Raw genomic sequence first — 15964 nt, 5'->3', positions numbered from 1 at the left:
TATGCTCAACCATCAGGTATTACTCTAGACAAACCGGGAGGAAAATATGACTCCCCCCCCCCCCCCTCCGCCCCACTTTTCTAGCCTGGATTGCTAGAACAAATTAAATTAAAGGGGTTATCCAGTTGTAAACTATTGATGGCCCATCCCTAGGGTAGGCCATCAGCAGTAGATTGGTGGTGGTCCGCTGCTCAGGACTCCTGAGCATCAGCTGGTCACTGAGCCAGTGTGCTTGTGCATTGTGCTGATTTCTGCAGGAAACAGACAGCTCCATTCCTACTATAGTGGCTAGCCTTGGTATTACAGGCAAAGTTCCCATTTCAATGCAGAAATCAGCTCAGCATAAGAGTGCATTAGTAAAGCAAACAGCCAATTAGTGGGAATCCTCAGTGGCAGACTCTCTACTATTTTTGGCCTATCCTGAGGTTGGGCCATCTATGGTTTACAACTGGAAAACATATTGCACCTGCTTTATTATAGATTGAGCAACACTAGTTGCAATAACTCAAATCAGAATGTTTTGAGACAGTTTCACTTGCTTTTTGATATTCATTATACAGTTTTTAACATCCTTATTTCTGATGCTGTAGATGATGGGATTCAACATTGGAATGACTACTGTATACAGAACAGATAGAGACCTGTCTGTCTCCACAGAGTGAAAAGATGGAGGCCGAAGATAGGTGGACATAATGGTTCCATAAAAGAGGATAACGACAGTAAGGTGAGAGGCACATGTAGAAAAAACTGCATATCTCCCGTGTGAGGAACGAATCCTCACAATTGTGGAGATGATAAAAACATATGAAATCAAGGTTAAGAAAAAAGAACATAAAACAATGAGCCCAGCAGCTACATACATTGCTACCTCATTAAGCCAAGGGTCTATACAAGACAATCTTAAGAAGAGAGGCATTTCACAATGAAAATGGTTGACATGCGTCCTGCAGAATGGAAGACTAAAGGTGAGAGGTATTTGTATGCAGGAGTCTATGAAACCAATAGTCCATGGTATAATAGCTAAGATAATGCAAAACCTCGTATTCATAATGCTGCTGTAGCGCAATGGTTTACAAATGGCTACAAACCTATCATAAGCCATGATAGAAAGTAAAATGCACTCTGCTGCTCCAAGTATTAATGCGAAGAACATCTGGAAAATACAGCTGCCCAATGGGATACTCTTATTTGTGGATACAGTATTTATGAGGATTACGGGAACTATGGTGGAGGATAAAAAGATGTCAATCAAAGAGAGATTACTCAAGAAGAAGTACATAGGAGTGTGTAAGGTTGGGCTAATTCTCATAGTAAAAAGAAAAAGAAAATTTCCTATTAATGTAATAATATATATGGTCATGATTACAAGAAACCCTATAACCTGGAGGTGAGGGACAGTAGATAATCCAAGCAAGAAGAACTGACTTGGAAGGGTTTGGCTGGAATTTTCCATAGAATTACCCAGAACCTAGAACAAAGTTGAAGATCATTAATTATTGTGGTCAAACTTGGAATCTCACATTTAAAATTAATGTAGGCAACCAATTAGACCACTACGTTCATATTCTTAGTAACACCAGAAATTGAAACTAGAATTTGATTGTTTTAGATAGCTATTCCGCTTTTTCCAATTGACAGCTTTTTTTTCAACAAAACTCTTCATGTGTTACCTCGAAATTATTTTATGACCTTGGGTCCATTCCCATACAAAGCTGCTTTTTACATTCTACTGGTTGCTAGGGGAAAAAGACATGGTTTAACTATACACCTCTGTCTAACATGGGATCAACAGTTTAGCTCTAAAACTGGGCATACTGCTGGTAGCTGTTGGTTGATCTGCCCATTTTATCAGTTGCAATACATTACAAATGCCTGCCTCTGCAGATATTGTCTATCCATCGTCCCATGACAGCACCCACTATGGCTTCTCCAGTCTGGCTTTTCAAGGGGATTCATGGACTGAACAAGGCTAGTACCTCCAAGGCTATCAACAAGTAGACTAGTAAATACAACAGTTTGGATTATGTACCATAGTCTGAGGCCGCCCACCTTGTATCTGCTAGAAATTCTTAGAGCTTTCCAAGTAAACTTCAATGTATTCAATCGGAAAAAATATAGTACTGTATGAATGTGGAAATGGCATCACACCATTTTTGTTCAGTATGAGTTTAATACACATGTAAGTAGTTTTTTCCTTATTGATATACTTGTAGTTTAGGTATATTTATAGAGAAGTATCTTATTTTTTCTATCCCTTTCCACTGACGTCTAGGAAAGCAATGAGCATCTAATAACCACGATGCATTCCATGATCTTAAGACAATCGCACGTAAGCTGTACATTAAAAGGAAAAACTATGCAAAATTATGGCAACACCTGGAGGAATGTAAACCTTTTTTAGAGCATTAATTCCATATTAGATAATTGAAATATAGTCATGTGCATGAGTATTACGAGCACCATGCAACAGTGTCCATATCTTAGTTCACCTACTTACTAAATGAGTAGCAGAGACTTCAAGTTCTACTAATTGTATTAATCTCCCTCAGTTTTCCTGATTCTCCTGTTCTCTTAAGATTTGTTAGCATCTTCAGGCAATTATGATGATCATTAACATGCATATTTAACTTTGACAAAATCCTCACGGTTGTTCTAACTCAATCAGGACTTTTTGAAAAATCCAGACCCCTTGGGCTTTGCTTGGCTATTTCCATTATTAGAAAATCCAACACAGGGCTGTTTTGATGTCACATTTTTAATGACTACTCAGCCAATAGACACTGGAACTTATATCTCATCAACCCAGCACCATCTAATGAATAAGACCTAGAAAAAAAAGTTAATTACAGTGAATCTGGCTTAAGTAATCCCCAGCTGGTTTCACTGAAGGAAGTTGTAGCTGGCAATGTTGTAGCTGTCCTTACATTCCAAAGTAATACATGGCTGAGCTCGGTCTGGCAAACCAAGACTTCAGTGCAGAATAAGAAAAGCGGGGGGACACTCCAGTGAACTGGCAAAAATGCCCCAAAGGAGTATGGCACTTTAGTGCCTGGAAATATATTTAGTGCAGTGTGGAATGGAATGTGCTGCCATCCGGCATTTACCCTGTAGCTATACTGTAGATAGAGGGAGTGAGATGGAGTGAGCACAGAGGTAGAGGAAAAAGCCAGTCAATAACCTGACTTCTCTTTACTAACTTTGATAAACCAGCAAGAACAAACATGTTTAACCCTTTCCAATCCAATTTGTATCTCGGTTTTCCTAGTGGGCTTACTCTTTTTCTGCTGTTATACAACAGCGCTATATGCTGGTTAAAGCCACTACTGCATGAGGTGACACGTTGGATAGGCTCTGACAGCAGAGAGGGTGGCAATATACAGTAAGAGAACCCCTGACGGACGTCTTCCAACATCGGAGCTGTACTGTAGTGGAAATCCAATATATCTATATTTTGGATAGTGGACAGTGGACCTGTTTTTATATGTTAAGCATTCTGTATACCAAATGACAGTACTTTTCCATTGTTGTCTGTTTTCCTACGAATATAGATATATATTCTTTCATGTATCCAATATATCTACTTTCTCATATCATGAAACTTTCCGCTTACTAAACTCTGTAAACAAAGCTAGCAGTTAGTAACTCTACAAGAAGTAAAATCAGACATAAATAACCGCAGTCTGAAGCAGCTACCGCAATAATAACCCAAGCAGTTTTACAGGAACTTATGCAAATAACATGAGAAATTTATGCAATTAATAGTTCAAGCCGAAATATCCAATCATATTGGAGGAACCACATGTGGGTCCAAGACAACCCACTCATCTCGTCCACCACCTGATGGCCAATCACAGATGACCAGAGGATGGAAGAATTTGAAGATGCTTATCCAATAATTAAACAATATGTTGTATCTATGTAATCTTTGACCTGCCCAGATGGGCAGATATGTTAAACTCTTTAAAAGAGGCTGCGCGCCCAACAATAAAGCAGAATTGAGGAAGCTTATACATGCTGAACCTGTGTCAGTGTGAAATCTTCTTATGCGCATAATCAATTCATAATTAATCTGAAAGGGTGTAAACATTCCTAATTGAGTAAGTCGTTGGACACACAAAGGAAATCCATGACAGTACAGCCTTAAATCATAATGTCTTGAGAGGTCAGACAGTGGATTGGAAAGGGTTAAAGGCATAAGCCTATTCTTCCGTCGGATGCCGGAAGAGAAAACACTAACACAATACAAACATATTACTGTATTGTATTAGTGTTCTCCTCCCGAAGCTTATGCCTCGAAATGTGTTTGTTCTTGCTGGTTTAAAGAGAAGTCAGATTATTCATCCTGCTTTTTGAATTTGTTCTTACGCAGGAGGTTGTGCATGTACCAGCTTTTTTCTCTACTTATATGCCTTTCCCGGGTGAGAGACACTTTTTGGTAGCATTTCTCTGCTCAGTTTAAAAGAAGTTGTAGCCCATAAGTAATAAATCTTAAGCCAAGTTGACTATTATGTTTTTCCAGACAATTTCGGCAACATTTTTTATCAAATGCAATTACAGATGTAGCGGAGATTAATTTTCCGTTTAAGTTCTCCAAATAAATTGTAATTTTAACTCTTTCTTATGACTATATTAAACATATTTTTGGAAAAATAAAGGATTTTTAAGAAAGTTTCCCTGTGTTTCCATAAAAACTACCAACAACACATATGTACACTGAGATCTGCCTCATCTGTAGATCAGAATGGAGGCCCTGCTTCCTCATGCTGCACATTACTTTTTTATAAATAAAACATTTTTAGTATATTCCACTATTACTGCTTCAGCAAAATATCTTACCTCAACTTAGCTTACCTCAACTGAATGCAGCTTCCAGAAAATTGGTTCCTAAGCTGAAATATAATTTTGGAGCATTTGTTCATGGCTTGTAGATTTTTTGAAAATATAATGCAATTTTTATTATAATACACAAACAATAAGGGATGGAATTGGCACATTTTACACAAAGATGGGATGCAAGCGCTCATATTTATATGGATTATGATAAGCATTGCATTTCTATCATTCCCAAATTTGCACAGCTCATTTGTCCCAAAAATTAGCCCCAGGTTGATTGTGAGTCTCTAAAGACTACAGTAATATTTATTGTGCATCTAGCAGAAGCCAAGGAGAGGCCATTAATAGGTTCCCTGGAGATGTAAATGTTTAACTATAGATTATTGCTTAGTCTTAAATATTTATGGTCATGAGGAGATGTTTAAGTTCTAGGTAGTGTTAAACTTTTTTGCTGTAATTGATTAAATTTCTATGATGTTATTGTCATTGACATTAAGATCTCTTGAATGTTGCACTTTTTGATTTTTTTTCATTTCTGCTTCCTCTTTCCCAGTGTCAAAAATTTTTTTCCACTTTTTTTGTCAACATAGCTATCTAGGGCCTGTATTTTTCAATAGTACCATTTAATGTACCACATCTGGGGAAGGCAGTGGCAAACTACCCCGCAAAAAACAGGTTGCCAATAAAACGTCACGATGTGATGTCACCCAAGGAGTCAGTCATGACTCGGTGCTTGCCCAGGGAACTTTAGCTAATGTGCCATATAATGTACTGAAAAACATTTATCCCCTTAAAGGACCAGACACTTTTTAGGGATTTTACTAGAGATGAGTGAGCACACTTGTCCGAGCTTGATGCTCGTTCGAGTATTAGGCTACTCGAGATGCTCGGTACTCGAGACGAACGCCACGCGGTACTCGAGTTAATTCCATTTCCCATCCCTGCATGTTTAGCGCCATTGTTTAGCCACTAAACATGCAGGGAAGGCATTACCACTTCCTGCTGAGACGTGCCAGCCCTGTGCACGTCTACAACAGTGAGTGGCTGGTGGGATCAGGTGACCGCCGAGTACTTAAACTGGTGCCGCCCGCGGTTTGCCTCAGACGCATGCTGGCAGAGGTTAGGGAAAGAGCTACTGCTGAGATAGGGAAAATGCAAGTGTAGGGTGCGGTTAGGCAGGGATCCTGACATCAAGAACCCAACAGTTCTTCTTAGGGCTACTCCTCATTGTGTGCATTACTGTTGTGGTCGGCTGGGAGCAGTAGTGCAATAATTTTTTTTTAAAAGCATCTAGGGCTGTGCAGAGCATTTCACATCTACCATTCTCTGTGTGCGGTGAATTAGCTATAGTTTTCATTGCTAAACAGTCTGTTTATTGTTGGCTGGCCCAGTGCAATATATCTCACATCCGCCAATCGCTGTGTGTGGTGAACTAGCCTAAATTTTCCACGCTAAACAGTGGGTCAATTTTTTCCTGGGGCTCTGCAGAGTATCTCACATCCGCCAATCGCTTTGTCTGGTGAACTAGCCTAAATTCTGCATGCTACATGGTGGGTCATTTTTTCCTGGGGCTCTGCAGAGTATCTCACATCTGCCAATCGCTGCGTGTGGTGAACTAGCCTAAAATCTCCACGCTAAACAGTGGATCAATTTTTCCTGGGGCTCTGCAGAGTATCTCACATCCACCAATCGCTGTGTGTGATGAACAAGCCTAAATTCTCCACGCTAAACAGTTGATTTATTTTTTCCTGGGGGTCTGCAGAGTATCTCACATCTGCCAGTCGCTGCGTGTGGTGAACAAGCCTAAATTCTCCATGCTACACAGTTGGTTTATTTTTTCCTAGGGCTCTGCGAGTATCTCACATCCACCAATTGCTGCGTGTGGTGAACAAGCCTAAATTCTCCATGCTACACAGTTGGTTTATTTTTTCCAAGGGCTCTGCAGAGTATCTCACATCCGCCAATTGCTGCGTGTGGTGAACAAGCCTAAATTTTGCATGCTAAACAGTGGGTCAATTTTTCCAGGGGCTCTGCAGAGTATCTCACATCCGCCAATTACTGCGTGTGGTGAACAAGGCTAAATTCTCCATGCTACACAGTTGGTTTATTTTTTCCTGGGGCTCTGCAGAGTATCTCACATCCGCCAATCACTGTGTGTGGTGAACAAGCGTAATTTCTCCATGCTACACAGTTGTTTTATTTTTTCCTAGGGCTCTGCAGAGTATCTCACATCCACCAATCGCTGATGAACAAGCCTAAATTTTGCACGCTAAACAGTGGGTCAATTTTTCCAGGGACTCTGCAGAGCATCTTACATCCACCAATCGCTGCGTGTGGTGAAAAAGCCTAAATTCTCCACGCTAAATGGTGGGTCAATTTTTTTCTGCCGCAGTGCACGCATCTCACATTTAGCATTGTCTGTGTGCGGTGAAGTAGCCGCAGTTATCAGCACTATCCACTGGGTTACTTTTTTCTGTCACTCCATTCAGCCTCTATTATCTACAAATCTCTGCGAGCGGTAAATTACCCCTAAGTATCAGCGCAAGACAGCGGGTTAATTTTTTCTGTCACAGCATCGAGCCTCTGGTTTTTACAAGTCTCTGTGTGCGATGAATTAGCCCCAGTTCTCAGCGCTATACAGTGGGTTAATTTATTTGGGTCCTGTCTATCCTTTATCCCACATGATGAAGAGTAGGGGCAAGGGTCGATGAAGTAGACGTCCTGGGTGGGGAGAATCAGAGCCAGCTGCTGAGGGAATAGGAGAGCACCACGTCTCTCCGCTCCCCAGCTTCATCTCAAATTTTGCAGGTCCGCGTGGTAGACCTTTATTACAAGCACAGCAGTACGAGCAGGTCCTGTCGTGGATTGCGGATAACGCGTCCAGCAATGTATCAAACACCCAGACTTCCATGCAGTCCACTGTTACCAGGCTAGGGACTGCAACTCTGAATACCTCTGGCTGCTCCTCCTTCCTCCTAGCCTCGTCACTCCAGGAAAATGATAGATTCTGAGCAGGCAGACTCCCAGGAACTGTTCTTGGGTCCCTGCCCTGAGTGGGAAAAAACGGTTCCTCACCGACCTGAGGAGTTTGTCGTGACCGATGCCCAACATTTGGAAATTTCCCAGAGTCCGGTGATGAGGCTGGGAACTTCCCGCAACTGTCTCAAGAGCTTTTTGTGGATGAGGATGATGAGGTCGTTGTAAGGGCAGAAAGTCCGACGGAGGAGCTGACAGAGAATTCAGAGGAAGAGCTGCTGGACGATGAGGTGACTGACCCCACCAGGCTTGCTAAGCCTACTGAAGACAGGGATTCAGAGGGGGAGGCAATTGCAGCAGCAGGACAGGTTGGAAGAGGCAATGGGGTGGCCTGCACCCACACCCTCACCTCCACAGTCCTCCACTGCCTCCAGCAATGTCTCCCAGCGCAAGAGCGGAAATACGCCACCACCCACCAGCATGCACAAGCTTTAACCATGCACATTGCCAAATTACTCAGCCTGGAGATGCTGTCATACAGGCTAGTCGAAACAGAGGCTTCCAAAAACATGTTGGTGGAGGTGGTCCCCCGGTACTCGGTCCTCAGTCGCCACTATTTTTCCAGTGCGCCATCTCCGCCCTACACCAGCACGTCTCCCGCAACATAAACCGTGCCCTCTGCAACGCGGTTACTGGGAAGGTCCACTTAACGACAGACACGTGTACAAGTGCTGGTGGACAGGGACACTACATCTTCCTGATGGCACATTGGGTGAAATTGGTGGAGGCTGGGACCGAGTCAGAGCCTGGGACCACTCGCATGCTTCCCATACGAAGCATAGCGGGTCCTACCTCGGTGATGGTTTCTGCTTCATTTTATGCCACCTCCTCCAAAACCCCACTTCCTCTTTCTCCGCCACCTCAACCTCTCAACTAAGAAGTGTGAGCACGTCGCCAGCAGAGGGCAGCGCGCGGTGCGGCAGAACAGTGGTGGTGAAGCATCAGCAAGCCGTGCTGAAACTAATCAGCTTAGGTGACAACAGGCACACCACTTCCCAGCTGTTACAGGGTTTGACCGAGCAGACCGACCCCTGGCTTTCGCCACTGAGCCTCCAACCGGGCATGGTCGTGTGTGACAATGGCCATAACCTGGTGGCGGCTCTGCAGTTTGGCAGCTTCACACACGTGCCATGCCCGGCCCACGTGTTCAATCTGATGGTTCAGCGGTTTCTGAAAAACTAAACCCACTTATCTGAGCTGCTCAGCAAGGTGCGCCGCATGTACGTACATTTCGGCAAGTCCACCACGGATGCTACCACCCTCAGGGCACTTCAACATCGCTTCCAGCTGCCATAGCACCGACTGCTATGCGATGTGCCCACGCGCTAGAATTCTATGCTGCACATGTTGGCCAGGCTTTACGAGCAGCGTAGAGCAATTGTAGAATGCCAGCTGCAACATGGCACAGCCTCCGCAGTTCTTCACAGAGGAGTGGGCATGGATGGCAGACATCTGTCAGGTCCTCAGAAACTGAGGAGTCTACACAAATGGTGAGCAGCGATGCAGCCAATATTAACATTACCATCCCACTGCTTTGCCTGCTGAGAAGTTTGTTGCTAAGCATAAAGGCCGATGCTTTGCGGTTAGAACAGGAGATGGGGGATGACAGTATGTTGCTTGATAGCCAGACCACCCTCACGTCTGTATCTCAGTGCGTTTTGGAGGATGAGGAGGGGAGGGGGAGGAGGAGGAGGAGAGAGAAGAGACTGCTGGCCACACTGCAGAGGGTACCCATGCTGCTTCCCTCTCATCTGTTCAGCGTGTATGGGCTGAAGAGGAGGAGGAGGAGGATCATGAAAGTCATCCTCCTAGTGAGGACAGCGATGTGTTGCATACTGGGACTCTGGCGCACATGGCTGACTTCATGTTAGGCTGCCTTTTCCGTGTCCCTCGCGTTAGACGCATTCTGGCCAACCTGGATTACTGGGTGTACACCCTTCTCGACCCACAGTATGAGGAGAACCTTTCCACTCTCATTCTGGAAGAGGAAAGGGGTACGAGAGTGATGCAATACCACAGGGCCCTAGTGGAAAAACTGATGCAAAAGTTCCCATCTGATAGTGCCAGCGGTAGAAGACACAGTTCAGAGGGCCAACTAGCAGGGGAGGTACGGGGATCAGGCAGCATGTCCAGCACAGGCAGGGGAACACTCTTCAAGGCCTTTGCCAGCTTTATGGCTTTCCAGCAAGACTGTATCACCACTCCACAGTCAAGGCTGAGTTAGAGGGAGCAGTGTAAAAAGATGATGAGTGAGTACATAGCCGATCGTACCACTGTCCTCCATGATGCCTCTGCTCCATACAACTATTGGGTGTCAATGCTGGACACGTGGCACAAACTTGCGCTGTACGCCCTGGAGGTGCTGGCCTGCCCTGCCACTAGCTTCCTATCAGAGAGGGTGTTTAGTGCTGCTGGGGGATCATCATGGATAAGTGTACCCGGCAGTCAACTGACAGCACTGACATGCTTACACTGATTAAGATGAACAAATGCTGGATTTCTTCAGACTTCTCTTCTCCTCCGGTGAAAAGCAGCGGATCCTAAAGTTTCTTTTAGCTGCAACAGGAGAAATATGCATCCTCTCTCTAACCCCAAAGAATGGGAGAAGTAGCTTGGTCTATCCCTTACGGATCTTACTCCTCCTCTTCCTAAAACAGCATGTCATCATGCTGAACTGCCAATTTTTCTGCGGGCCAAAATGCTCTGTTAAAATCAATTTTTTCGGAGGACTGCCTCCTGGCTCCGTTACAAATTAAAGGGGTTGTCCCGCGCCGAAACGTTTTTGTTTTTTTTTCAACCCCCCCCCCCCCCCCGTTCGGCGCGAGACAACCCCTATGCAGGGACTTAAAAAAAAAACAGCACAGCGCTTACCTGAATCCCCGCGCTCCGGTGACTTCTATACTTACCGGTGAAGATGGCCGCCGGGATCTTCTTCCTCCGTGGACCGCAGCTCTTCTGTGCGGTCCATTGCCGATTCCAGCCTCCTGATTGGCTGGAATCGGCACGTGACGGGGCGGAGCTACACGGAGCCGGCATCCTGCACGAGAGGCTCCATTGAAGAAAGCAGAAGACCCGGACTGCGCAAGCGCGGCTAATTTGGCCATCGGAGGCCGAAAATTAGTCGGCACCATGGAGACGAGGACGCCAGCAACGGAGCAGGTAAGTATAAAACTTTTGATAACTTCTGTATGGCTCATAATTAATGCACAATGTATATTACAAAGTGCATTAATATGGCTATACAGAAGTGTATAGACCCACTTGCTGCCGCGGGACAACCCCTTTAAGCAACAACAACCTCTATCTTTAAAAATGTTTATGGGTTTCGTCTGCCCTCGGAGTAAACCAATTTTTCAAGGTACACTTGTACTATTGGTACACCAATTTTTCAGGCATTCGCCTATACTCTTAGCAAAGTAATTTTTCTGGATTTCGCCTATACTCTTGGTAAACAAATGTTTTCAGGTATTTGCTTATACTGTTGGTACACCAATATTTCAGGTGTTCACCTATACTCTAGGTACACAAATGTTTCAGGGGTCCGCCTATACTCTTGCTATAGAAATGTTTTAGGTGTCCGCCTATAAACTTGCTACAGAAAGTTTTCTGGGGTCCGCCTATACACTTGCCACAGAAATGTTCTTCCGGTGTTCGCCTATACTCTTGCTACAGAAATATTTCAGTGGTAAGCCTATACTCTTGCTACAGAAATTTTTCAGGAGTCTGCCTATACTCTTGCTACAGAAATTTTTCAGGAGTCCGCCTATACTCTTGCTACAGAAATGTTTCAGGGGTCCGCATATACTCTTGCTACAGAAATATTTCAGGGGTCCGCCTATACTCTTGCTATAGAAATGTTTCAGGGGTCCGCCTATACACTTGCTACAGAAATGTTTCAGCGTTCCGCCTATACTCTTGATATAGAAATGTTTCTGGGGTCCGTCCGTACACTTGCTACAGAAAGGTTTGAGGGGTTTGCCTATACACTTGCTACAGAAATGTTTCAGGGGTCTGCCTATACACTTGCCACAGAAATGTTCTTCTGGTGTTTGCCTATACTTTTGCTACAGAAAAGTTTCTGGGGTTCGCTTATACTGTGAGTGCACAAAGGCTTTTCCATTGCGTTGTTCTGCTATCTGACACATACACAAAATGAATCGGCAGAAGTGTGGGCAGAGGCCGAGGTCCTAGGTGCAGTGAAACTCTGCCATGTTTGGGCACTCTCATTTCTTCATGTTTAATACTTTGCTTGGGTTTCATGGGCTCGCTTATGCTGTGGATGCACACAGGTTTCCCAGCGCGGTGTCCAGCTGTTTGGCACAAATACACTGAATGACTGGGGTAGGGTGCAGAAGGCCTTCTCATTTCGGTGTTCAGCTATCAGACACATACAAAGAAGGAATTGGGTAGAAGTGTGGGCAGAGGAGGAAGTCCTGGGTGGGGTGAAACTCTATCATGTTTGGGGCACTCTAATTTCTTAATGTTTAATACTTTCCTTGGGTTTCATGGGCTCGCCTATGCTGTGGGTGCACAAAGACTTCCAGCGCGGTGTTCAGCTATCTGGCACAAATACACTGAATGACTTGGGTAGGGTGCAGAAGGCTTTCCTATTGCGGTGTTCAGCTATCTAACATATACACAGAATGAATTGTGTGCGCACGCATGGGTTTCCCATAGCTATTTAACTCACGGCACCTTGGGTCACACAAGGTGGAGGCTGAGACCGAGCCTGATCCTAGGCCCGCTTCCATGCTTCCCACACAGAGGATTGCAGGTCCTACCTTGGTAACGGTTTTTTGGGCTTATTATGCCACCTTTCCCTCCTGCTTGGGGTCTGGGGATCAGCGCTGGTTGACATATATTTGCTCTCGTGTTGCCACAGTTATCTTAATAATAATAATACATAGGGAACAACCTAGAGAGAGACCATTTTAAATGGTTACTGACTTTTCAATCAACTTGTGCTTATGTGACAGCCAGTGTGACCTCTAGAAAAAGTACAAATTATTTTATTTACCTAAAATTGTGATTTTGTGCTGAGAAATCACACTATAAAGTCCTGGCCACTAGGGGTCTCACTTCAAATTTGCCTTTCACTAATATTGAAATCACATGTACACTGCTCAGTACTGCTGCACACTGTCCTCAATTGTTATTTATGTTTGTGCTACAAAGAATTTGGTTGAAAAATATGCTGTTTTCTCTGTGTGCAATGTATACCTCACATCAGCTAGTCCCTACCCACAAGCTCGGAGAGAAAACTGAGAATTAGAAATGAAACCTGTGGAGGGGAAAATTGGTGAAAAAAGTCACATAATGACCAAAAATAGTGTTACTCGTCAGAAATAGTATTCCGTGTAAAAGATGATCTGTGGTGGGCCAACAGACAACATGCATGACTTATACAAAAAACATCACTGTTATTTTAGTTTTAGCAAGTTTAATTCCCAATAACTTATATTAGAATGTTTTTTGACAGTTTTGCTGTTCTTTAATATTCATTATACAATTCTTAACCTCCTTATTTCTGATGCTGTAGATGATGGGATTCAACATTGGAGTGACCACCGTATAGAGAACCGATACATTTCTATCTGCCTCTGGAGAATGAGAAGATGGAGGCCGAAGATACATGGACATAATGGTTCCATAATAGAGAGTGACAACAGTGAGGTGGGAGGCGCATGTAGAAAAAGCTGCTTGTCTTCCTCGTGAGGAACGAATCCTCAAAATGGTCGAGATGATGTAAACATAGGAAATCAAGGTCAAGAGAAAAGAACATAAAACAATGATCCCAGCTCCTACATACATTGCTACCTCATTAAGCCAAGGATCTATGCAGGATATTCTTAAGAAGGATGGCATTTCACAAAGGAAATGGTTGAGGTGATGAGTCCTGCAGAAGGGAAGTCTCCAGGTAAGAGGCACTTGTATACATGAGTCTATGAAACCAACAGTCCATGGTATAAGGGCTAAGATAATGCAAAACCTCATATTCATAATACTGCTGTAATGCAATGGTCTACAAATGGCTACAAACCTATCATAAGCCATGACAGAAAGTAAGATGCACTCTGCTGCCCCAAGAACTAATGAGAAGAACATCTGAAAAACACAACCGCCCACTGAGATACTCTTGTCTGTGGATACCGTATTTATGAGGATTACGGGAACTATGGTGGAAGAGAAACAGATGTCAATGAAAGAGAGATTACTCAGGAAGAAGTACATAGGAGTGTGTAAGGTTGGGCTGATCCTCACAGTAATTAGAAGAAGACCATTTCCTAACAATGTAATAATATACATTATCATGAATGTAAAGAACCCCAAAACCTGGAGGTGAGGGACAGTTGATAGTCCAAGCAGAAAGAACCAACTTGGTAGTGTTTGGTTTGAGTTCTCCATAGAATTACCCAGAACCTTAAACAAAGAACAACGTTGTAGACAGTTAATTGCTTTGAACTTGGAAATAGTTACACACATTGATATTAATAGACCCCATATGTAAAACTCTTCTAGCCAACAAATTAGATCACTGTGTTCATATTCTAAGTAACACAAGAAACTGAAAATTCAAATCTGATTCATTGCTTTGGATGACTACTTCAGACTTGTCATGTTGATATTTCATACAAAAGCCCCAATATATTATAAAAAGATTTTATAATATCCTTGTCTCCATTTATATTCAGACCTACTTTCAACATTCTGCTCGTTACCTATGGTAATAAAGATAGGTTAGCTCCATGCAGCTGTCAAATATATAAGAATTCTCTTAGTTCTAAAGCTGGCCACAGGCATACAATATTTGTTGGTCAATTTGCTCATTCAGTCTACAGTTATTTCATTCAAATCCACCATTTATAGTTTAGGGATGTTTCTATAGGAGCGTTTTACAGATGCATATAGGTAGATTTATTTTTTTAGTCTCTTTTAGAGATGAGCGAACCTACTCGTTTCGAGTAATTACTCGATCGAGCACCACGATTTTCGAGTACTTCTGTACTCGGGTGAAAAGATTCAGGGGCGCCAGGGGGCGGGGGGAGGTGTGGTGGAGCGGGGGTAGCAGCGGGGAACAGGGGGGAGCCCTCTCTCTCTCCCTCCCCCCCCCACTCCCCGCTGCAACCCCCCACTCACCCACGGCGCCCCCCGAATCTTTTCGCCCGAGTACGGAAGTACTCGAAAATCGCGGTGCTCGGGCGAAAAAGGGGCGTGGCCGAGTAGGTTCGCTCATCTCTAGTCTCTTTCCATTGACTTTTAAGCATCTGCTTGCAATTTGATATTTTACAGTGGTGCATAAACTGCATATGAAAATATGAAATCTTATGGTATCACATGCAGTTATGTAAACCTTTTATTGGATAACATTCCTGCCATACTAATATCTGTGATACAACCATGTGCATATGTCCTACATTTGAGCAGCAAACACCATACAACAAAAATGCCCGTCACCCAAATGAGTGACAGTGACCCAAAGTCCAGCTGACTATCACAACTGATTTCTAAAAGTATTTTTATTTTTTTCAATATTTTGACCTTTTTACTGAGTATTCGGCTCTACAATGCTATATCGCAAAGCTGATGTCTGATATTGAAATAACAATAGCGTATTTTGATAGGAAGGCATGGATGCTCTACACAATCGTATGGTGCACAGGCACCTGGGGGACCCAGGACATGAATTTCAATTTTGTGTTGTGGCTAGAGATGAGTGAGCATACTCGCTAAGGACAATTGCTCGATTGAGCATTGTCCTTAGCGAGAATCTCCCTGCTCGGGAGCAAAGGTTCGGGTGCCGGCGCGGGAGACAGGTGACCATGAGTGACCATGTGCAGGGGTGAGCGGGGGGGAGAGAGGGAGAGAGAGAGAGATCTCCCCTCTGTTCCTCGCCGCTCCCCGCCTGCCGCCGGCAGCCGAATCTTTGCTCTCGAGCGGGCAGGTACTCGCTAAGAGCAATGCTTGATCGAGCAATTGCCATTAGCGAGTATGCTCGCTCATCGCTAGTTGTGGCCCTTGTAAAATACAGAAAGTATAACTACTTACAAATTTGAAGAGTAGCATGTGAGAATCAAAAAATCCGGTTTCTGCATCT

At 43.8% G+C, this 15964-nt stretch overlaps 2 protein-coding genes across 2 annotated transcripts; both read right to left on the bottom strand.

The window, feature by feature from the left end:
* Positions 1-505: 505 nt before the first annotated feature.
* On the bottom strand, positions 506-1453 carry LOC136631651 (olfactory receptor 2G3-like). Its single transcript, XM_066605935.1, has one exon. It carries the CDS (start codon positions 1451-1453, stop codon positions 506-508), a length of 948 nt encoding a protein of 315 aa, XP_066462032.1.
* Positions 1454-13329: 11876 nt separating this feature from the next.
* LOC136571944 (olfactory receptor 2G3-like) lies at positions 13330-14274 on the bottom strand. The gene has a single exon (XM_066572562.1). It carries the CDS (start codon positions 14272-14274, stop codon positions 13330-13332), a length of 945 nt encoding a protein of 314 aa, XP_066428659.1.
* Between the last annotated feature and the right edge of the window lie 1690 nt (positions 14275-15964).

The sequence above is a fragment of the Eleutherodactylus coqui genome, chromosome 6 (assembly GCF_035609145.1).
Source record: "Eleutherodactylus coqui strain aEleCoq1 chromosome 6, aEleCoq1.hap1, whole genome shotgun sequence".
In the NCBI taxonomy this organism is placed as follows: domain Eukaryota; kingdom Metazoa; phylum Chordata; class Amphibia; order Anura; family Eleutherodactylidae; genus Eleutherodactylus; species Eleutherodactylus coqui.
Note: the sequence above shows the minus strand (reverse complement) of the source record. Positions and strands in the feature narration are given on the sequence as shown.